The sequence below is a fragment of the Argentina silus genome (genome assembly GCF_951799395.1).
Source record: "Argentina silus genome assembly, chromosome: 9".
In the NCBI taxonomy this organism is placed as follows: domain Eukaryota; kingdom Metazoa; phylum Chordata; class Actinopteri; order Argentiniformes; family Argentinidae; genus Argentina; species Argentina silus.
In genome coordinates, this window is record NC_139663.1 from 3,211,045 (window position 1) to 3,233,989 (window position 22,945).

Here is a 22,945-nt window from a genome sequence, read left to right on the forward strand (position 1 = left end):
CACCCCTACCGTGGCTGCTCGCCCCTCACACTCCTACACTCGTGATGCTGTCGCTAAGCAACCTCATATTCCAAGCGATGTGCAAAAATGAAAAACGACCTGCTCACACTAAACTAGCTAGCAGTGGGCAAATAGAGAATTGTGGAAGCATCATGTCCGTTGAAACCATTTCAATGGTTGATTGAGGGTCAGTTGCTTGCGTTAGATCTCCTTTCAACAAACCTTTTCTGGTTGCAGTAATTTGTCATTTACCAAGAGTTGATTAGCTGCTGGGCGTTCGTTTTCCGACAGATGGCGCTGATATAAAGACCAGGGGGAAAGACCACACTATCAACAGGAATCGAAGAAGGAGTGGGAGTATGAAAAAAGAAAGGAGGCCGACCCGACACAAAACATAACGCTCACTGATAGCAGTGGCGGATCCATTAATGGACGTAAAATAAAAACACACGGGAAAGTACACTTGTACACGGATTTGTATTCCCGTTGAGAGCGGGTCATGCTGTTCTCGCAAAGGTAATGAGCCGTAAATCCATTGGGTCTCGGCTTAGCAGCGCCCACAAACTGCAGCGAAACTGGAATGATTGGCAGCCCAGGTTGGTATCGCGCCACGGGCGCATCAGTCTAAAATAGAACGGGGATTCGCTGGGCCTAACCTCAGCTTCTTTATTTAGCCACTCTGGTGGCACACGTGAGGGGAATTTGCTTTGTAGTAGCGTTAGCGATTATTTGTTGCCCTTGTGTAACAAGCCAATAACAATAACACACCGTAGCTGCCTATGGTATCTAACTAGCTTGTATGTGTCCCATTCTCTGATTTTTTTGATTTGCATTCCTCTTGTTCATTTACACGTAGCAAGCTAGTTAGCCAGTTGCTATCTAGCTAACTTGCTACGAAATGCTGATAAGCTAGCTAGCTAACGCCAGGTGTCTCTTTCCAGTTAGCAATTTAGCTAGCTATTAATATATAACGCACTGGCCCTGTCGCCACAAGCTAACGTAGAGTTATGAATATTAGTGCCTAGCCACATAGACAAGGCAAGTCTAACAACTGCATTTCGCTATCCAAGATAACGACAGCTAACTGGTTGTGTCATGGCGCGTCGTGGCACCCATGTTATTAACTAGCTAACGTCAGCTATTTAGCTAGTTCTCTAGCTCACCTTTGTCCTCCGCGCAGATTTGCTTGTTGGCTGTTGTGTGATTGGGCTTGCAACGAGGATGGTGTGTGGACAGGTTTGGCAGCAGTGACATACATTATTAAGTCACGTTCACTAGTGTGGGCAGTGTTTGTTTGCCATACCGTGCAGTGCCGCTAGCTTATCTGAGTTAGCAAAAACAATGCTTAGCCAGGTAGCTGACATTAGCTAGCAACTGTTGGTAAACAGTATCGTTTGAGAGTCACGATCCAATCTCATTTTATCAACCAGGTTGCCATCTGGTATCGTTAGATACTTCACGTTAACCAGCTAGTTAGTTAGGTGTATTTATCTAATTAACTGACTCATTTGCTACGCGCGGCACCACCCTTTTTATGACTGCTAGCTACCAAGTTGGCTACCGAGCTAACGTTAGCTTACGGCTAGCTAGTGTAGTTAAGTAACGAATTTGATTTGCTGTCAGCGATTGACGTGCATCTGCATGTCTCGAATTGCATATCAATCAAGTTTAACGTGCAAGTGCATTCTGGACAGAATAAAGTTGTATTGATTTACACATCAAGACAAAATTGACAGCTCTCGGTGAAGGTGCTTTCAGAACATACAGTTCAGTTTATGCGTTTCTGTTGAGAGAGGAATGTTGACCGGGTGAAGTGCTACAACTTTACCTTTTCTTGCTACCAATTGTCAAATTCTGAAGGATGTAGACCTATTTGAAGTCTGTAGCCTGGACCTGTGCAAATGTGGTTTTGCAAATTAGGAGATTGCTAAGTATGACATTGAAGTAGTAGGCTTCTGGGCTATGAATCAAACTGAAACTGTCCTTTTGAATGATTGAGCATATGTGGCTGCTGTGTCTTCAACGTGTAGTGGATTTCACTGACTGTGTGTTTGTGCTCCAGAGGCGATAGTGTGTCAGCTAGCCAGGACGGTGTGAAGTGCAGCGCCTCCCGAGACCTCGGTCCAGCAGCTATCTACGACTCGGCGCCCTCGGACCGGCCTGGCTCCCCACCACTGCACAACGATGCCTTCACAGCCGCCGACACACTCGATGAAGGGGGTGGGTGCACTATTTGTTCTCAGAGGCACTGTTGGACTATTCTGAAAAGAGCAAGATTAGTCTGTCAATGGGACCAGTGAGACTTTGATCCTGTTTGTGTATATGTTAAAAAAAAAAAAAAGCATACCTCTGTATCCCCTATTCCTTGAAATAATTGCAGGCTTATGGTAGTCTATCGTGTCTGAAGTCCTTTTCTCTTGGCTAACTTCTCTCACTTTTTTGGATAAGTGAAAGCACGAGTTCTGCTACAATGCTGAGTGATTGTTTCAAATAAGAGGAATATGCCATAAAACATATTCGAACAGGGTTACAGCCTTTGACCCTGTTTGCACACCCGATACATGCATTTACTTTTTCACCATGAATAGTTGCTTGCCCTTCAGAAAGAAAACCTCTGGGTACGGTTTTGTAAAAGGTGTCATTAAATGAGTTACTATTGTGGCGTATGGTGTAAGGGGAGTTGTCGGCCCTATGTGCTGGCCACCCTGACAGTTCCTCTCTCTTCCTCAGCATTGAGTCTCAGGGCAGCTACATTTCTGGTGACGAAGTGAAAGAGAAAGTCAGTTTCAGTTTAAAACAGTTTCAACAGAATCAGGAAAGCCCTGTATCTTCCCACCTCCTAATCAGATTGGGCTCCAACCGGACCAGTGTAGTTTTGAGTCTGATTATTCATGTGTCCGTTCAGGTTTTGGTCTTTTTTTAATTAATCCGGTCGGCTAGGAAATCCATTTAAGAACAGGTCCACATTTTTGGAGCCGGGAAGACCTCTACATCCCAGCTCTTCCTCATTAGTCACAAAGACGGGGTAGTACTGGTTTACTTAATTTCTTTGAATACAATGGTGAATGTTGTGCACATTTCCCTTTCTGTGTCTGTGGTCTACTAGCCACTGTTTAGAGAAAAGTACTGTAGTGGGTGCCAAAAAAAGGAAGCTTGCAGCTTGTATACTTTAAAATGGAATGACAGCTTTAGCATTTTGCCTTACAGAACATTTTGTCTACTTTGACCATACAGGTAAAACACATTAACACATAAGTTGCAGGGCCAGAACCCAGGGAGTTTTTCTTGGTCCAGTCATGTCTCTGATCTAGTTGGTAGATCTATCCATGTATAGTTACAATAACTCAGAGGGAATTACCTGCCTCCGGACATTTGTTGCCCAGAGACAGGTCTTGCTAAAATGGTTGAGAGATTAATTGCGCCCATCCACATGTGACACGAGCTGGACAATGAAAAGAAGGCAAATGTCTCAACAGCATTACAGCCATAATTATGGTTAGGTTGGGCTTGTCCTGCTGAATATGCCTTGACTAAACTTTTGAACTACAATAACATTTAGCTCAGTGTTACCTAGCCTAACTTCTCTCTCTCCCTCTGACCCCTCCCAGGTGGATACGAAGCTGACGGAGGTCTCTGTGAAAATACTTTTGGTTGGAAGTCGCTGGGGCAAGAGTTGAGGACCAATGATGTGACCACTGACTTGACCACTTTTCAGCATGGAAACCGTGCTTTAAGTTCAAAGGACATGAGGAAATCACAGGGTAAGGGTGTTGGACACCTATGCAGGGTTGGCTTCTAGGCTTGTGCCAATCTGAACAGCATCTATTCATCTCCATGTCTTTAATAATTATGATAATATATATATATATTTTTTTTTTAATACCTAAAAGTATTGTACTGTAATGTACGCTAGCAAAATTGCAATGCCGATTTATAAATCCATGCTATTGAACGAGAAGCAAAACCTTTTTGTTTCCAATGTAATCATGACCCTCCTCCTCCTGCTGCAGACAGAGGGATGGCACACTCGGATGAGTCTCGGCTGGCCAACCTCCTGCGCCGTGTGTCCCGGGAGGACGACAGGGACCGCCGGCTGGCCACCCTCAAACAGCTGAAGGAGTTCATCACCCACTCCGAAAACAAAGTGGTCAGTCATTCGCTCCATAAATCAGTCAGTCTATCAGTAAATTAATCAATCCAATGTTATTGGTATCGTGATTTTTCTTTTTACAAATGCATTCGTCTCAGATCAGGTTTTTTTGGTTGGCGTGTTTGGGACAGCCCTCAGGTGGCTTCACCGCTTTACTTTCTCTTTCTGTGTCTCGCTTTATCTACCAACCAATCGAGGCCTGTGTGTAGATGAGGAACTGTGCCATAGCAGTGGTCAGGGACTCGAGGGCTATAGCATGGCTTTCTGCCAGGCCCCCAGTATTGTTGTCGCCTGTCAGTCGAGCCATAGATAACCCATGTCTGTTTTTAGACTTGTGTCGCACGGTTATATTTATGAGGTGTTGCGATGGAACACAGTTTTAAGTGCAGCTGCCTCTTGAGGCGTCCTGTTGGATTGTGTTCACTGACAATTAATGTTTTCCTCTCGCAGGCCCTGGTGAAACAGTTGGATACAATCCTGAGTACCCTGAATGATATTTTAAATGAAAGGTGAGAGGAAGTTTTCAATGTCCCTCCCTCCCTCGCTTTACCGAGGCTTTGGTGTCAGCACCAATGCCCTCCCCGTCCACAGAAATGAAATGCTGTTCATGACCCAATCATTTGAAGAGCAGATAAACATGCATACTTCCTGACTCCCCCCCCCCCCCCCCTCCCCTCCCCCTCTATAGCAGCAAGCTGCTGTCAGAGCTGCGCCAGGAGGCGGCGGCGTGCCTTGGCCTGCTGTGTACTTCGCTGAGCTACGAGGCGGAGCGCATTTTCAAGTGGATGTTCCTCAAGTTCAGCTCGTGCGGCCGGGACGAGGTCAAGCTGCTCTACCTGGTGGCGGCCTACCGCGCCCTGGAGGCGGCCGGAGAGAGGAAGGCCTTCTCGCCTGTCATGCAGGTAGGCCATCATGCAAAACCATGGGTCTGAATCGGTATCAAAGATAAATTTCTAGAAGCGATAGTACCAAGATGTTGAAGTACAAATGCAAATGGTGAGATGTTGTTATATTCCATTAGGTCAGTTGTAGGCAGGTAGGTTTATGTTGTCCGTAGGAACTTTTTTTTTTTTTTTTTTTTTTTTTTTTTAAGCGGACCTGGCCACATTGAAGCATCAGTCCCTTTGTTTTGATGACGATGCTTGACTTTCAGTGGCGGAGAGATGCCGAATGAGTACATTGTCTTCTAAAGACCGCAGAATAGCCTGGTAAACGACTTCATGTCGACAGCAGTTTTGGTGCAGGTTGAGTATTTCAATTGTCTGTAGAAGAGTCTGGAAACTGACTTTATGCGGTCGCCGTTTTTGCCAGCTGGTGATGAGCAGTCTACAGTCCATCCTGGAGAACCTGGACACGCCGGAGCTGCTGTGTCAGAGCGTCAAGTGCATCCTGCAGGTGGCTCGCTGCTACCCTCACGTCTTCAGCACCAACTTCAGAGTGAGTGCGTCGCACATGCTCGCTCACTCGCTCCTCATCACCAACTTTAGTGTGACTAGGACACCCACTCGCTCATATGTTCAGCAACAACTACAGATTAAAAGCGATACACTCGGGTACACACAATAGAGCTTGAACATCTGCCTGTGTTTTTCCCTCTTCTCCTCCTGCCTCTACCCCCTCTCTCCTTCTCACACATGCCCATGCTTTCTGTCTCTGAGGTTCTGTTTCTCTCCATCTCCCTTTTTTACTTTCTCTTTCTGTCTCTCGCTTTCTCTACCAACCGATCTTAGAAATGACCTCCCGATGGTCTCAGGTGAGAAGTGTGTGTGTGTGTATTTTTCACTGACCATTCCTCTGATCTTGTAGGACACAGTGGATATCCTCGTCGGCTGGCACATTGACCATACACAGAAGCAGTCACTCACTCTCCAGGTCTCAGGTGAGTGGAATTTAAACGATTTTCATCTTTTCCTGTTGATGTGAGACGGACCATCTTGAGTATGTGTGTGTGTGTGTGTGTGTGTGTGTGTGTGAGTGAGGTGTAACCTTTGCTTTTGTTTACGTGTGTCCAGGCTGGCTGCAGAGCTTGGAGCAGTTCTGGGTGGCTGACCTGACCTTCTCTACCACCCTGTTGGGCCAGTTTCTTGAGGATATGGAGGCCTATGCAGAGGTAGGGCATCACCACATTTCCTCGCAGTTTGATAGAACATTTATTCGTGGCAGTTGGTAGAGCACGGTGCTAGCAGTGCTTAGATTGTGGGTTTTATACCTGCAGAAAACGATGTACAAACAAATGTAAGCACTCACTGTGGTCCTCTGTGGCTCAGTTGGTAGAGCATGGTGCTAACAACGCTTAGGTTGTGGGTTTGATTCCCGCTGGGACCATATATGCTGAAATGTATGCACTCACTGCAATGTAAGTCGCTTTGGATAAAAGCGTCAGCTAAATGGCATATATTATATTACTCTATTGTAAGTTGCTTCCGATAAAAGTGTCTGCTCAATAGCACCTCCACAATTTGGAAAAATCATCTAAAACAAAAAAAAGTGTTTTCCTCAAATCAGACTTATCTCCTGTCCAATCATCTTTTAGGATCTGGGTCACGTTGGGTCAGGGGAGGCAGTGGACGAGGACATCCCCCCGCCCACGGTGTCTCTCCCCAAGCTGGCGGCTCTGCTCAGAGTGTTCAGTACGGTTGTCCGCAGCATTGGACAACGCTTCAACCCCATCAGGGGTCCCCCCATCACTGAGGCCTACGTCACTGATGTAAGGAAACACACTCACACACAGAGGGAAACGTGTTGCCATCAGCACAGCTGTATCAACCCCATCTTTCCCTCCTCTCCCACACCCCTCTCCCCTCCTTCTTCCTCTCATCTATCTCTCTCTCTCTCTCTCTCTCCACCGGTCAGGTTCTGAATCGTGTCCTGGCGTGTGTGACCACGGCAAAGCAAGTGCTATTCTCAGAGGCGGTTCTGACGGCAGGGAACGAGTGTGTGAGTGTTCTGCTGGTGAGCCTGGACCCGTCAGCCCAGCTGACGGAGGCAGTCATCGCCTACGGCCTGGACCAGCTGGACTGCTGCAAGGCCTGCGGGCCTGAGTACAGCCTGGCCGTGCTCAGCCTCGTCACACTGGTAAGAAACGCACCCAAACCAGTCTAGAGCCTGTTCACACACTGGTAGGAACAGTACCAAACCAGTTACGAGCCTGTTCACACTGGTCATGGGCATGAAAAACCCCTGGCCCTAAGTGTCACCTGTTCTCACTGGTAATTTCTACACACAGTGGTAAGGACCACATCAAACCAGTTATAACGTGTTGACATACTGGCAAAAAAAGAAATCTGTTGATACCATTCCCCCTGTCTGTGTTTCAGATTGTGGACCAGATCAACACCAAGTTGCCTGCTTCGTTTGTGGAGAAGCTGCTGGCACCAAACTCTCAGCTACTGGAGCTACGTTTCCACAGGGAGAAAGAGGTGTGTGTGTGTGTGTGTGTGTGTGTGCGCACGCATGTGCGCAAGGTTATCGTTAAACCCATTTACACCGGGCAAGAGAAGTGTGTGGGAGGGTGACAAGACACCAAAACCAGGTTTACAGTAGGAGAGGTGTAACACAGCACCTAATTGGAATGGGGAGAGGTGTGTGTGTGTGTGCGCCAACATGAGTTTGCTAAATCAAGAGTAGAACAGTGTGGGTGTGTTTCTGCCTCTAGCTGTCTCTCAGTTTGACTGGGATGCATATCATACAAGAAAGTTGAATAGAAAACATTTATACATTTTATTCAGGTGAGACTGTTACAGGATTCCTCCTTGGCGGAGTGATGAGGTGTTGACGTGACAGAGAATGCAGACAGTCCATTTTACTGGCTAGGCGGCTTATTGCATACTTGGAGCTCTGATCCCTAGAAAGTCAAGACCGTGCCTATATGTTTTCGGACTTAGTGTTGGTACGACCCGCTGTGCTTTTGTTCTCTTTGAGCGTATGTGCTTCTGTGTGAGGGGGACTAATTATCCTGCGCATCTATGTGTTGGTTTGTGTCTCCTGAACATTTACATGCGTGTGTGTGTGTGTGTGTGTGTTGGCTTCTCAGTCCATGTGTATGCGTGGCTATTCTGTGCGTTCATGCATGCACTTCTGTGTGTCTCTTCTGCACATGAACAAATATGTGTGTGTCCGTGCGTGTCTCCCCCCCCTCCTCCCCCAGGTGATGGCGGCGGCCCATGGCGTCTACCAGGCCGTCCTCAGCCTCAAGAACATCCCCATCCTGGAGGCGGCCTACAAGCTGGTGCTGGGCGAGATGGGCTGTGCCCTGGCTAGTCTCCTGGCGCCCCTGGGCACCGCCGCCTGCCCCCACATCCAGCACCCGGTCTTCGCCTCTCTCACCCTCGACCCCGAGAGGGCCGAGTTCACCCTCATCTTCAACCTCACCGCCCTCACCACCATCGGCAACACCAAGAACTCCCTCATAGGGGTATGTTCACCTTGTTTTACGAGCGGCGTGTGTACGTTTTCGGGCCAGGTCTCTCTTGGCTAAAAGAAAGAGATTCTTAATCTTTAATGAGACTAATCTGGTAAAATAAAGGTTTGGTGACGTATGATTATGCGATGAAATGTGGGTGTTTTTACCTTTTTGTGGTTGTTTAGACTTGGTGGTAAAGTGGTACAGTCATGTTTTGATGAAGTAGGACAAGGCTACGTCTATTGTGTTTTGAAGGCTTTTGTAGTCGTCTGAGTCAGCTTTGTATTGCGTGTTGTCGGGGGTAGGCAGCACTGAATTGTCTGAGCTTTTCCAAGAGTGCTATTGTATTGTGGTTTATGTAGATTTGATGTTCATGGATGCACATTTTTAGCGGTTGACTGTGTGTTGTGGTCACGTGGTTGTACTTGGACCAATGCTCTCTCTCCCTCTTTGTGGTAGATGTGGGCCCTGTCTCCCACAGTGTTTGCGTTGCTCAGTCACAACCTGCTGGTGGTCCACTCTGAGATGGCCGTCTACCACCCTGCAGTGCAGTACGCTGTCCTTTACACACTCTACTCTCACTGTACCAGGTAAGTACACTGTGAGGAGAGGACATGGTACCAATGTTCATGTGTACACAGCTCTTATACTATGCTTAGTATTGCTTTACTCAATCCAAATGCGTTTGTAGATCATTATAGTTGATCTGACTCTGATCCCTCTCTTGCCCCCCCCCCCCCCCCCCCATGCAGACATGACCACTTCATCTCCTCCAGCCTCTCGTCGTCCTCTCCCTCTCTGTTTGACGGTGCCGTGATCAGCACAGTCACCACGGCAACCAAGAAACACTTCAGCACGCTGCTAAGCCTACTGGGATCGCTGCTGAGCAAGGAGCACCTCTATCCCGAGGCCAGGTACACAGACACGCACACACACACACACACACACACAGTCAGCCTCGAGGTGCCCTCTCTGTCTACCTTATTATCACCATAAGCCAAGGCTATAGATGGATATCAAGAGGTCTTTTTTTTTTTTTTTTTTTTTTCTCATCAATGTGGTGTTTTGTCTGGTTTGCTCCTGTGCAGAAAGCTACTGCTGACTTGGGCTCTAGAGGTGTCTCTGATGATGAAGAAGTCTGACACCTACTCCCCCCTCTTCTCCCTGCCCTCCTTCCACAAGTTCTGCAAAGGCCTGCTAGCCAACGGTGAGATGCTTTGTGTGTGTGATGCATTGTGTGTGTGTGTGTGTGGGTGAGTGGATGGTATCATCAACCATGATGGAAATTCACAGCAAATCAGTATCAACTTTGTCATGCCACTCACACCCATCGCTTTTGGGGTATATTAAAGTGTCTTATTTCTTTTTTTTCTTTTCTTTTTTTGTATGCCGGTGGTATTGCTTGAGCATGGGCGATGAAGTGAATGGAGTGTAACGTTACACTGCTCTTCTCTTTCCATAGCACTGAATGAAGACCCAGCCGTCTGCCTCCAGACCTGCAACAGCCTCCAGGTCCTCTCCTCCTCCTTGTCTACGGAGTTGCTGCAGAGGTAAGACACACACACACACACACACACACAGTAGTCTTATAAATGTGCGTGTGTTGATAAGCGGTGTGTGTAACATCTTCTCCCTTGCCTCTCAGGTGTGTTGATGTGTGCCGGGTACAGCTGGTGCACTCTGCGGTGAGAGTGAGGCAGGCCTACGGCAAGCTGCTCAGGACAATCCCTCTGGACGTGGCTCTCAGGTAAGCCTAACAACCCAAGTCTGCCTCTGTGACAGTCAGTGTGTTGTTTACCGATGTTTAAGATGTGGCAATATATCCATATCCAAGACATGAGCAGGGTTCACACTGCGCTACCTGGAAATGTTTTTAAGAGCCTTGTAAACTTGCTTAAACTTGTGCTTTTAATGACCCCCCCCCCCCCACCCCCAGTTACCACATACGGTATTTCTAAAGGTGCGTTTGTGTGTGTGTGTCCTTCTCTCAGTAACCACAGCCACCCAGAGATCGGCGAGATCTCTCTGGCCATCAGGCGTCACATGGGCAGAGCCCCCAGCAGCACCTTCCACCCGCAAGACTTCAGTGACGTCATCAGCTTCATCCTCTACGGAGCCCTGCACCGCGGCGGGTAGGTCTCTATTTCCACATTGATGTAGAGATGTCTGTGTGTCGTGTGTGTGTGTTTCATGTCTGTGTGTGTGTGCATCAACAGTAAAGAGCCGTGGCTGGAGCGTCTGTACCACAGCTGCCAGCGCCTGGAGAAGCGAGACGGTGGGGGGGTGTCATCTCGTGACGGGGGTGCGGGGGGCCGTGACGGTGGAGGCGCGTGCGTGCCGCGGGCCTTGCTGAAGACTGAGGCGGTGATGTGGCAGTGGGCCGTGTGGGAGGCGGCCCAGTTCACGGTGCTGTCGAAACTCCGCACCCCGCTGGGGCGGGCACAGGACACCTTCCAGACCATTGAGGGTAAGGGCTGACACGTATATTACATGTCTGGACACCTACCAGATTGTTGAGAACACACACACACACAAACCTGACACCTTCCACACACCATTTAGGGTAAGCTGGCCATGGATGGTAAACTCCTTGACATTTGCATTATGAATGGCACCAAACACTCCAAGAAGCGAATGCGTCATTTTACAACTCTTCACTTTCATGGAGCACTTTCACTTTCATCTTGTAGTTGCGAATTAAAGAATTCACATAAGGTTGGCTTTGTGTTCTCATATTAATTCGTCGTTGTTTTTTTTGTTCCATCTCTCTCTCTCCTTTCTCCAGGTATGATCCGCAGCCTGGCGGCCCACAGTGTGAACACTGAGCAGGAGCTCAGCCAATGGAGCGGCGGCGACACGGACGACGGTCACCATGCCAACCAGCTGCGGCTGGCGCTGCTGCTGCAGTTCCTGGAGAACCTTGAGAAGCTGATGTACAACGCCTACGAGGGCTGTGCTAACGCGCTGACTGCTCCTCCTAAGGTAAACACACGCACACTTGAAGTACAATGCCTGCCAGGGCTTGAGCTAACCGCTCTTCCTATGGTGCACGCACCCGCACACGCGCACACACACACACACACCTGGTGAGGCTGATGTACAACGCCTGCAGGGGCTTTGCAGGACGTACAGATTGATATAAGCACCATCAAGTCTCTCCAATGATTTGTGATGAGTGTGGACCATCAATGTTGGAAATAATTGTTTTTTATTAATGTTTGTGTCATCGTCTGGGATCATATACATCTGTTGATGTATGTCATTTTCAACCCCAAATAAAATAAAATCCAATGTTGACACCTGTAAGGTTTCATTCAGTGCCGGTCCGGTGAAGTTTTGTGCTAAATTCCCATTCCCTTCCCTTCTCCCAGGGCATCAGGACATTCTTCTACACCAACCGGCAGACGTGTCAGGATTGGCTGACGCGTATCCGCCTGGCACTGATGAGGGTGGGGCTTCTCTCTGGCCAACCGGCTGTCACCGTCCGCCACGGCTTCGACCTGCTCACTGAGATCAAGAACAGCAGCTCTCAGGTACAGGCCTCAATGCTGCTGCATTCGCTCAAGCGCTAGCAGGCTCAACACACTTAGGCTCTGTTTGGAATCGCATACAACGTACTATGTTCAGCATACATCACATCCCAGATGGTTAAGTGAATGCGGTATGACGTCCTCTTTCACCCTGTTTGTGTGTAGGGGCCGGAGTTGGAGGTTCCTCTGATGATGCTGGTGGAGGCTCTGTGTGAGCTGCGCTGCCCTGAGGCCATCCAGGGCCTGGCTGCCTGGAGCCTCTCCAACACAGGCAAGAGCCTGGCCTGGGTGGGCTCTGTGGCTCTACAGGCCGAGGGACGGTAAGGAGACATCTGTTTGTGTGTGTGTGGGGGGGGGGCCCATCTACCTAACATGGGCTAGAGCCTGGCCCTGGTATTGATGGTTAAGATGCTGTTAATGTGCCGTAGTGTGGGGCAGCTTATAGTACGGACGGTGTTCTAACCCTGCCCCCAACACACTTTCTACTCCTGTATTCCCTCTTCACCTGTACGCCCTTCTGTGATTTTCATGCTGCCTAAATACATTTATAAAAAAAAAAAAAATTAAGGATGACCTCCTTTTTTAAATAAGACATTGATGTGTGAAGTCTGTTGTTGAAGGTGTGCTTGCTGCGTGTCTCGTCAGGTTTGAGAAGGCCGCTCTGGAGTACCAGGAGCATCTGTGCGCCGTCACGGGGATGGACTGCTCCATCAAAGGTTTCGACCGCTCCCTGCTCAAACTCTCCAGCTCCACCAACAGCAGCACGGCCAGCCCCAAACACACTGGCAACGGTGAGCGCACGCGCACACACACCTGAGATGGAGGATAAAGTCATACTCATTTCACACGGCTGGTTAGGCCTCCATGATAGTTGCTGAAACAGTGCTGGAATGGATAATATGAAAATATTTTCAAACTAATACAGTATGGTTTCGGTTGGTCCTGCAACGTGTAATTTAAACTTTAATAGTTTATTTCTAAAAGTTTTATTTGGCACTCCTGTAGTAAAAGTTGATCTCATTATATTGTGCTGAAACTTCCTTGAAGGTAGTGTGTGGGTGGGGAGATTGTATACATTGCCAAAGCCACCATTTTCTAACGATCGTGTGGATGTCTGGAAAAACAATGAGTGAATGACCCTCAGCACACACTCATTTTCACACAAAAATCGTTGTCTTTTCTAGGAGATGGCAGAAAGACTGTGCTGCTCAAGTCCAGCGAGTGTTCCTCTGAGGTGCTCAACTTCCTGGCCAACAAGGCCAGCGAGTGCTACGTGGCGCTGTGCGATTGGACCTCGGTGCAGGAGTGGCAGGCCAGTGTCCATGCCCTCAAGAAGAACACCAGTAACCCGGCAACGGTCAACCTCAAGACGGACTTCAACTACATCCGGGCATTGAGTCGATTCGAGGACGGCGACTTCCAGGAATGCCGATCACAGCTGGAGCTCCTGCCCGGAGAAGACTACGGGCTTTTGAACTCCACCACCACCAAGGACAAACTGGGTAAGAGAGCTCAGAGAGTGTGTGTGTGTGTGTGTGTGTGTGGTGTATGTGTTGCGTGTATCTTATTGTGTGTGTGTTTCAGATCTCAAGAGACTCCTGCCGGCCGTGCTGAGCCCAGACCCCTCTGAGCTACAGAAGGCCATAGAGGTGCAACTCCTCAGGAGCGCCGTGGGCTCCATGACCACAGCCAATCACGAGGAGGAGCAGAAGGCAGCGCCTACCTCTGAGTGAGTGGCGTTTGTTTGAGACATTACGTTCTTGGGGACTCACCCTTCAGAACCCAACAGTTAGGCTCGTTTGCGCGAATGTTGCTGTAAAGCTGGTGTCAGTCGTGGAAATGATGTTTTATGTAGTTGTGTTTTAACATGACTTTTGTGTTTGCTGCTGCAGTACCCTGGTTCGGTACCTGAAGCAGACGGGTCGTATCTCTCTGGGTCCTCTGCGTCTCTCCACGCTCACCCTCTCCGACGCCCTGCCCACTCTCTCCACCCTGCAGCTGCACTGTGCCTCAGCACTGGAGAACACACTCACTGGACAGGAGGTATATGAACACACACACACACACACACTTCTCAACCTGCAGCTACGTTGCTCTACTGCACAAGCTTAGGAGAAATCACACAGTCAACAGGCACCAGGTCCTAACTCCCTCTCTCTCTCTCTCTCCTGTGCAGGACTGTCTGATTCCTCTGTACAGCGAGGCTCTGAGCACCTGTAAGCAGCAGGATGTCCAGCCCTGGCTCCACGCTCTCCGATACACCATCTTCCAGAGAGAACTCCTGCTCAAACTCAATGGTATGTTTTGTTTCTGTGTGTGTTTGTTTAATTGAAAGCTCTGTGCGCTTGTTTTAGACTGCCTGGGGAGAGGGGGGGCTGCGTAGGTGTGCGACTGTTTTCTTATTCTCCTCTCTTCCTCCTTCGTTCTCTCTCCTCTCCCCCCCCCCCCCCCCCCCCCCTCCTTCAGGCTCCTCGGCTCCAGTCGACGCCCACCTGATGGAGCTCTGCCTGACCGCCGTAAAGTTCGCCCGGAAACAGGGCAACATCGCCCTGGCAACCCGTCTGCTTGGCCAATGCGGCGAGGCCGATGGAGACGAGGGAGATGAGGGGGAGGGGCTGAGCCGCGCGTTCAGGCGTCTGACACTAGAGGGCACCGTGGGAGAGAAGTGGGGGCCGGAGCTGCAGATCGAGAAGGCCAAAGTACTCTGCACAGCAGGTGAGTCACGGTGTTGCAGCCCTAGAGGGGTCTTAACAATAATCTATATATCTATGGGTCTCAAACGGCCACCTCTCCATCACTCTGTCTCAATTGGTAGTGCAATAGGGTGCAGTTTGCCCAAGAGTCCTAAGAGCACTATATAGGGAACAGGGCCATAGTCCCTGCACCCTAGACACTTGTGTAGATTTGAAAAGACTAGATAGGCGTAAGCAAGACGGTGAATACTCCACCTAGTCTGATCAGTCAACGATGCAGCTTTTATTGCCTTGCCAATAACCATCCGATCCTTTTTCCCTCCCTCCTCCAGGTCAGTCCATGGCAGCCATGGAGATGCTGAGCTCGTGCTCCCTCTCTTACTGCCGCTCTGGCAAGTGCGAGCGCGCCGCCTGCCGCTCGGTGCTCACTCTGTGCAAGTGGCTGCTGGCCGACTGGAAGGACCTGACCCCGCAGCTCAAACAGGTGGGGAATCGGATTACTCCGTTTATGATTTGAAGTATCCATAATTGCGACCTTCCTCCAACTCGGCGCTGAGCTGCTAAGAATGGCTAAGCTCGTCGTTGACGATGTTTTGCTTTCTACAGGTGGTGAAGAGGTCGGTGGTGGTGAACCCGGCGACCCCCGCCACGGGCACTCTGCCCCCCCTCAGCCGCAACATCGCCGCCCTGCTGGAGCTGCCTCTCGAGGACGAGGGCATGCCTCGCATCACTGCTGAAACTACAGGTAGGCCAGAGAGATGTATGTTTGCAAGGACATACACACACACACACACACAACCCATCACTCTGTAGCTATGTTGATGTGGACTTAGTTGGATTGTGGAATATTGGGTGTATGTCGATTACTGCTGCCTGCACTGACTATGCCCCTGTAATTGCCCATGGAGGATTGATAAAGTAATATTGTATTTAATAGAATTTGAGTTACACAACACCACTAAGATCACATGTGATTACTTAGTCTATTTTTGAGCTCCTGAAATTAAATTACATTTAGTGTTTTTGTTTTGTTTTTTTAAATGTATTTTAGAGGCAAATATGCTTAATGATATTTAGTGTCTTAGCTTCCCTAACGCTCTGTATCTCTTGTCTCTTCAGTGAGTGTCGGGGTTGGGGAGCCGGACTTCGTCCTGGGCCAGCTATACCAACTCTCTACCACCCAGGCTCCAGAGGTGGCCAAGTCCTGGGCCGCCCTCGCCAGCTGGGCGTACCGCTGGGGCAGGAAGGTGGTCGACAACGCCAGGTCAGTTTACCCCCCCATTAACCAGGAAGTTCTGATTTGTGAGACACTTTCTTATGTGAAGACCTGACCTGAGCAGAGAAGGTTGTCTGTGTTGGGTAGCAGTAAAGACTCAAAACAAACAGCCATGTCATTCTGTCCTCTGTCTTAATCTCTCCCTCCTCCCACCCGCCTCTCCAGCCAAGGGGAAGGTGTGCCCCTTCTCCCGGGTGAGAAAAAGGAAATTGAGGAGCTGCTCCCATCATGCACCAGTGAAGAGGACAAGGAGACCATCTTCAGTATCCTGGGCCAGGCCATGTGTCGTCCCGCTGGTATACAGGTAGGAGGCTTGCCAACTGGCTGCATTAAAAAAATAAAGATAAGTTGGACTATGAAGTGTCCCCCTGAATGGCTACTGTCTCAAACACCAACATTTCCTAGGCTAGCCCCCAAATCATCCTATGATTGTGCGTCAGTTAAAGCCACTCTATCCCCTCCTTACGAAGTTCCCCTCAGGAAAGTTGATGCTAATTACTCTCCTCCCTCCCCCAGGATGAGGACATGGCGCTGCAGCAGGAGGAGGACGAAGAGGACGACATGGTGGACGTGATCTGGCGCCAGCTGCTGAGCTCCTGCCCCTGGCTGGGCGAGGCGGGCGAGGCGGTAACCGAGGGCCTCATCCGTGTGTGGCGGCGAGTGGTGGACCGCATCTTCAGCCTCTACAGGGTCTCCTGCAGGGCCTACTTCACCTTCCTCAAACTCAACGCTGGCCATGTAAGAGACACCGCTGAACCTGTTTGGATGAGAACACATAGATATGGAATATTATATACTAAACTAATATGAGAATCATTTTATTTTCACCTCAGACCACGCCTAAAAGTAGGTGTTACTAAATAAAACACGGTTAATATTGTATTTCTCATCTTATTTTCTTTTGAACTGATTGTCGTCCCCTCTTCGTATCCATCTTTAATCTCATGTCGGATTCCTCAGGTGCCCATCGACGAGGATGACCCCAAGCTGCTCCTGTCCAATCAGAACAGCAAGCAGAGCAACGATGACGTGATCGTCATGGCCACGCTGCGCTTGCTCCGGCTGCTGGTGAAGCACGCTGGGGAGCTGAGAGAGGGGCTGGAGCTGGGCCTGGCCTCCACACCCACCGCACCTTGGAGAGGTAAATACCTGGCTCCCCCTTTCCTGTTTGTGTCCCCCTCCATTCTAGCTTTGGCTGGGTGTAGAAGCTATGCTTCTGCTTTATGGGCTTTGAGTGTTTCCTGATCTTTTGAGTTGCAATTCTAAAGCTTGGGATCGCATTTCTACCTATTTTCTTGATGTCTGGATCTCGAGAATTCCATTAGATAACTCTCTTCCACCCTAACCACCACCACCAGGTATCATACCCCAGCTGTTCTCTCGTCTGAACCACCCGGAGGCCTACATCAGACAGAGTATCTGCAGCCTGCTGTGCCGTGTGGCCCAGGACTCTCCTCACCTCATCCTCTACCCCGCCATAGTGGGCTCCCTTTCACTGGGAGGAGAGGCACAGAATGCAGGTGTGCGCGCACACACACACACACTGCTCAGATACTTGCCACACTTTTCACACTCGAGCCTTGAGCCATGAAATTCTGAATTATGAAATTATGAAACTGTCTTTTATTAAGAACTAATAGAAGAACTGTTGTGCAACAGTGATGCATTGTTAGCCTGTATTTACTCTTTTCAATTCACTGCTGTCTCCAGGCAACAAGCTTCCGTCAGCCCTACCCACGTTCCTTGGGAACATGCAGGGGGAGGGACTGTGTGAGGGGGAGGAGCAGACAGACAGTGACCCCGCCTCTCAGGAGAGTGGAGGGCGGGGCGAGGAGCTGGTGCTGTGCTCCAGCCAGGACCAGGCCATGATGCAGGACTGCTACAGCAAGATAGTGGACAAGTTGTCTGCTGCCAACCCCACCATGGTGCTGCAGGTAAATTCCGCCGTCCGTCCCCCCATTGGATACCAGTAGTGTCCATGGTGCCACAGGTATCTTACATGTAAATATTCCCCTCGGACCAGTTTTGGCTTTACCACAGTACAGATATTCCAGGTGAATATGGCAAAACAACTTTCCCTGTTGCCAATAATCGATCTAAAGGGATTTCTGACATGTTTATGTTGTGTGTTTGTGTTCCAGGTGCAGATGCTGGTGGGGGAGCTGCGTAGGGTGACCCTGCTGTGGGATGAGCTGTGGCTGGGTGTGCTACAGCAGCAGCACATGCATGTCCTGCGCAGAATACAGCAGCTCGAGGACGAGGTCAAGAGAGTACAGAACAATAACACACTGCGCAAGTGAGTCTTACACACACAACGTCACCAATCTAGTCATATCAGAACAATGGTTGCTTCAAGGGAGAAAGGAAGGAGTCTATTTCAACCAGTGCCCCTGAGTGGTAAGAATGCTACTAAAACACTGGTGTGTTTCTCTCCCCTCTCTCTCCAGGGATGAGAAGATTGCTATCATGCGTGAGAAGCACTCTGCCCTGATGCGGCCTGTGGTGTTTGCTCTGGACCACGTGCGCAGCATCACCGCAGCCCCAGCAGAGACGCCGCACGAAACGTGGTTCCAGCAGACCTACGGAGAGGCCCTGCAGTCTGCCTTGGAGAGACTGAAGAGCCCCCACAACCCAGCCAACCCTGCCAGCAGCTGGGTCCCTTTCAAACAGGTGTGTGTATGTCCGTGTCAGTCCTTTACCCTGTTACACTGTATGTCGTGGTGAGTTCCCAGCAGAGGGCCCATGAGAAGTGTGCATTCCCTCCACCCCCGCCCCTTCCGTGTATCAGATCATGCTGAGTCTCCAGCAGAGGGTGTGTGTGTGTGTGGGTGCTTGTGTACAGTATTCATGCATTTAACCCCCCCCCCCCCCCCCCCCGTGTATCACAGATCATGCTAAGCCTCCAGCAGAGGGCCCAGAAGCGGGCCAGCTACCTGCTCCGCCTGGATGAGATCAGCCCGCGCCTGGCCTCCATGGCCACCACCGAGATGGCGCTGCCAGGCGAGGTGTCTGCCACAGACGCCTTGACCATCCAGAGTGTGGGCAACACCATCACCATCCTGCCCACCAAGACCAAGCCCAAGAAGCTGCACTTTCTGGGCTCTGACGGAAGGAACTACCCATACCTCTTCAAAGGTACCAGGCGAATGCTGTAGCCTGCCCATGAGCTCTAGATAAACTGATTCTTCTACTTTTTAAATGTACTTAAACAGATATACTGACTAATATGCATATTCTCCATCAAGAGAATAGATAGAATACATGATATGCAATGCCCCCATGGTACACAATTTGTTATGTTTATGTTGTGGGAAGAAGATTCAATGAGTGTTAATGTTCTACCTGAAAGTTAGATATTTCTGGAAAGGTACTACGGTTTTGAGTACTGTAAGCCTGAACTCGATTGTCCAATTTCTTCATCCCTCCCTCCTTAATTCTTCAACCCCCCTCCCCCCAGGCCTAGAGGACCTCCACCTGGACGAACGCATCATGCAGTTCCTGTCCATCGTCAACACAATGTTCACCAAGGTCAACCAGCAGGAGCAGCCTCACTTCCACGCCCGCCACTACTCCGTCACCCCGTTGGGCACGCGCTCGGGCCTCATCCAATGGGTGGATGGCGCCACACCCCTCTTCGGCCTCTACAAGCGCTGGCAGCAGAGGGAGGCAGTGCTCCAGGCTCAGAAGGTATAGTAGTCGGTCGATTGTCTTCAAACTGAGGAGCAGATTTGATGGGCCTGGCTATCTGGCTGTCATGTTAGAGTACTGGTTTTCAGTAACCTAATACCCCCCCTCCCTCTTTTTCTCTTCCCCGCTCCTGTTGTCTTTCTTTCTCTGTCCATCCCTCTTTCATTCTGTTTCTCTCTCGCCCTCTCCTCCCTGCCTCATTCCCCAATTTTTCACTCACTTTCTCCCCCTCTCTCCTGCGTGCCTTTCCTCCCTCCCTCTCGTCCAGGCCCAGGACTCCTTCCAGCAGCAGGCCCAGCCCTTACCCCTGGTCCCCCGGCCCAGTGAACTCTACTACAGTAAGATCAGCCCCGCCCTGAAGGCCGTGGGCCTCAGCCTGGATGTGTCGCGACGCGATTGGCCGCTCAGCGTGATGAGGGATGTGCTGAAGGAATTGATGGAGGCCACGCCCCCCAACTTGCTGGCCAAGGAGCTGTGGTGCTCCTGTACCACACCCAGCGAGTGGTGGAGGGTCACGCAGGTGAGCTAGGGGTTCAAAGGTTACACAGGGGACACACAGCTTAGGGGTCAGATGTCAAATGGGCACCTCACTGCTGAGGGGGTTAGGGGGAAGAAGTAAAAGTATCTGTAGTCAGAGCCATGTACAGAATACTGTATTTATGGCTCTGGCTGTGATGGGTCACTATCTAAGTCAATGTGAAGTAGTGATGGTGGTGAATGTACTGATTCAGACTAATCTATACTCTACTTGGCTTTGCTTATGCAGTCCTACGCCAGATCCACTGCTGTGATGTCAATGGTGGGCTACATCATTGGCCTCGGCGACCGTCACCTGGACAACGTGCTGATTGACATGACAACAGGAGAGGTGGTGCACATTGACTACAATGTCTGCTTTGAGAAAGGTGAGGGTTTGATTTAAGACCGCCAACTGCAGTGTTGATTTTACGTCATTGCTTGGTGTGCATGTGTTTGTATGATAATGACATGATAATGTGTCTGTGTAAATACATATGATGTGTAAATGTTTGTGTGTGTGTTGTCGTCCAGGAAAGAGCCTGCGGGTACCAGAGAAGGTGCCGTTCCGTATGACCCACAACATTGAGACGGCCCTGGGCGTCACTGGGGTGGAGGGCATCTTCAGGCTCTCCTGTGAACAGGTCTGTATTTGCTGCAGTGTTCTAAATGACAAATTACGTTAACGTTTTTAAGTTTGCTTTATTAGTAGCTGGAGGAACGTGGAGGGGGAAACAGGCCGAATATGTCAGCGTATAAACAGGCTGTCCAAAGAACTGAGCGAAAAATATAAGATGTAATGAAACATGTGCTTATCATCGTGGGGTAATGCTTAGTTAAATCGTCTGTTCTGTGGTCCAGGTGGTGCAGATGATGCGCAGGGGCAGGGAGACCCTGTTGACCCTGCTGGAGGCTTTCGTCTACGACCCCCTGGTGGACTGGACGGCCGGGGGGGAGGTGGGCTTCGCTGGGGCCGTTTACGGAGGAGGGGGCCAGCAGGCAGAAAACAAGCAGAGCAAGAGAGAGATGGAGAGGGACATCACACGCTCCCTCTTCTCCTCCCGCGTGGCCGAGATCAAGGTGAGGCAGCCGGGACAGGAGAGGGGCGGGGGTTGTGTGGACTTGACACCTGTCAATCAATTGTGTCCTTGATTTCTCACCTCCTTTTCAAATAACATTGGAGGAGAACACCTGAGGGGCATCTCCTCCAATGCTTTGTGAGAAGGACGCAGGGAAAGATGGGAGGGGTTGCAAGCTAAATCACTCTGACACATAAGTTCTTGAGTGTCGCTTTCTCTAACATGTAGCTTTCTCCTGTGTGTTTCAGGTGAACTGGTTTAAGAACCGTGAGGAGATGCTGGGGGTCTTGCCCCAGGTGGAGGGGGCGGTGGAGGAGTACTTGGCCCTGCAGGAGCTGCTCTCCCAGGGGGAGAAGCTGCAAGGCACACTGCTCGAGGAGATGGGCTTCCTGGACGGGGCTGAGAGCCGATCCGACCACCTGGTACTCACCCTGGAGCACAGGTCAGAGGCTCACACACACACACACACACTAGTTTGCTTTCTGACACTCTTTTCACTCTGAAAACTATCAAGAGTAATGTGTTGAGTGTGTGAGTAACCCCCTCTGTGTATGTAGGTATTCAGAGCACACCCAGCTGCAGTCTCGCCAGCGGACGGTGCAGGAGGCCATCCAGGGGAAGCTGGCTGACCTGGACCAGTGGATCTCCCAGTACCAGGCGGCCTTCTCCAGCCTGGAGGCCACACAGCTGGCCAGCCTGCTGCAGGACATCAGTAGCCCAATAGACCTGGGTAGGACACACATACACACACTTGTTGTGGTCGAGAAAAAAGAGAAGAGACGTTCAAGAGTTTTGGACAATCCAATATTGAGGCTTTTATTAAACAGAATCGATTCCGGAGTCAAACCTTTCTCGGACGCAGACGGAAGGCATCACTAACTGTTTCAGAGCAGGACAATAAGTTCTGTCGACATTTATTCTTGGTGCATACCATCTGTTGTTTTGGGTGATGGGCAATGAATTTACCACGGGGTAGATAAAAAAAAAGAAGCTCGTGTTTTGGAGGCCATTTGGGGACTGACTCATGACCCAGAGAAATGTTTCGTGGAGACCCAAGGCACAAGGGTTTGAAATGAATTCTTAACACGCTCACAGAGGGTTTTGTGGGTGGGAGGGTTGGATGTGGATCAGTACCTTAGTTGTGTGTGTGTGCACAGCCTACTGCAGCAGCCCTATTGGGTTTGAGTGCAGCCTCAATCTGCTGTGCATGCTTTCCACCGTTTTAACAAATCCAGTGCCTTGACCCTCTGCCTCTTCTCTCCTGCGCCCCCCCCCCCCCCCCCCCCCAGGCCCACCCAGCTACGTCCCAGCCACAGCCTTCCTTCAGAACGCCGGCCAGGCCCATCTCATCAGCCAGTGCGAGGGCCTGGAGGCAGAAGTGGGCGCCCTGCTGCAGCAGCGCCGTGGGGCCCTGCGAGGCTGCCTCGAGCAGCTGCACAGCTACGCCACGGTGGCTCTGCTCTACCCGCGGCCTGTGCTGCTGCGCCACAGGGCCCACCAGTGGAAGCAGTGGATGGAGGAGTTGATTTGCGACATGACGGTGGACCACTGCCAGCAGATCTACAGACAGTGAGATTCACAGCTTCTTTGTTTTCTTTCTTCCTCCTCGATT

At 50.2% G+C, this 22,945-nt stretch overlaps 1 protein-coding gene across 2 annotated transcripts in view; it reads left to right on the forward strand.

Moving 5' to 3' along the window:
• Window positions 1-382: 382 nt before the first annotated feature.
• The window catches only part of smg1 (SMG1 nonsense mediated mRNA decay associated PI3K related kinase), a 30,616-nt gene continuing 8,053 nt past the window's right edge, over window positions 383-22,945 (forward strand). The window contains exons 1-48 of one of the 2 annotated variants that reach the window (XM_083677736.1): window positions 383-596; window positions 2,063-2,220; window positions 3,609-3,761; window positions 4,011-4,147; window positions 4,601-4,659; window positions 4,839-5,052; window positions 5,462-5,587; window positions 5,957-6,029; window positions 6,163-6,260; window positions 6,684-6,857; window positions 7,004-7,225; window positions 7,468-7,569; window positions 8,298-8,564; window positions 9,012-9,142; window positions 9,305-9,466; window positions 9,641-9,759; window positions 10,015-10,102; window positions 10,198-10,299; window positions 10,544-10,684; window positions 10,769-11,019; window positions 11,338-11,534; window positions 11,924-12,085; window positions 12,248-12,402; window positions 12,728-12,873; window positions 13,267-13,584; window positions 13,667-13,811; window positions 13,975-14,125; window positions 14,259-14,379; window positions 14,549-14,797; window positions 15,108-15,259; window positions 15,382-15,520; window positions 15,895-16,039; window positions 16,217-16,355; window positions 16,568-16,789; window positions 17,012-17,192; window positions 17,410-17,571; window positions 17,762-17,985; window positions 18,193-18,347; window positions 18,499-18,721; window positions 18,940-19,186; window positions 19,509-19,738; window positions 20,007-20,258; window positions 20,505-20,643; window positions 20,789-20,898; window positions 21,116-21,334; window positions 21,582-21,775; window positions 21,891-22,063; window positions 22,623-22,902. In XM_083677736.1, coding sequence (XP_083533862.1) covers window positions 520-596; window positions 2,063-2,220; window positions 3,609-3,761; window positions 4,011-4,147; window positions 4,601-4,659; window positions 4,839-5,052; window positions 5,462-5,587; window positions 5,957-6,029; window positions 6,163-6,260; window positions 6,684-6,857; window positions 7,004-7,225; window positions 7,468-7,569; window positions 8,298-8,564; window positions 9,012-9,142; window positions 9,305-9,466; window positions 9,641-9,759; window positions 10,015-10,102; window positions 10,198-10,299; window positions 10,544-10,684; window positions 10,769-11,019; window positions 11,338-11,534; window positions 11,924-12,085; window positions 12,248-12,402; window positions 12,728-12,873; window positions 13,267-13,584; window positions 13,667-13,811; window positions 13,975-14,125; window positions 14,259-14,379; window positions 14,549-14,797; window positions 15,108-15,259; window positions 15,382-15,520; window positions 15,895-16,039; window positions 16,217-16,355; window positions 16,568-16,789; window positions 17,012-17,192; window positions 17,410-17,571; window positions 17,762-17,985; window positions 18,193-18,347; window positions 18,499-18,721; window positions 18,940-19,186; window positions 19,509-19,738; window positions 20,007-20,258; window positions 20,505-20,643; window positions 20,789-20,898; window positions 21,116-21,334; window positions 21,582-21,775; window positions 21,891-22,063; window positions 22,623-22,902 — 8,084 coding nt within the window. In that variant the 5' untranslated portion in view covers window positions 383-519. The remainder of the gene's footprint in view (window positions 597-2,062; window positions 2,221-3,608; window positions 3,762-4,010; window positions 4,148-4,600; window positions 4,660-4,838; window positions 5,053-5,461; window positions 5,588-5,956; window positions 6,030-6,162; window positions 6,261-6,683; window positions 6,858-7,003; window positions 7,226-7,467; window positions 7,570-8,297; window positions 8,565-9,011; window positions 9,143-9,304; window positions 9,467-9,640; window positions 9,760-10,014; window positions 10,103-10,197; window positions 10,300-10,543; window positions 10,685-10,768; window positions 11,020-11,337; window positions 11,535-11,923; window positions 12,086-12,247; window positions 12,403-12,727; window positions 12,874-13,266; window positions 13,585-13,666; window positions 13,812-13,974; window positions 14,126-14,258; window positions 14,380-14,548; window positions 14,798-15,107; window positions 15,260-15,381; window positions 15,521-15,894; window positions 16,040-16,216; window positions 16,356-16,567; window positions 16,790-17,011; window positions 17,193-17,409; window positions 17,572-17,761; window positions 17,986-18,192; window positions 18,348-18,498; window positions 18,722-18,939; window positions 19,187-19,508; window positions 19,739-20,006; window positions 20,259-20,504; window positions 20,644-20,788; window positions 20,899-21,115; window positions 21,335-21,581; window positions 21,776-21,890; window positions 22,064-22,622; window positions 22,903-22,945) is intronic. The other variant, XM_083677737.1, reaches the window with a different exon arrangement.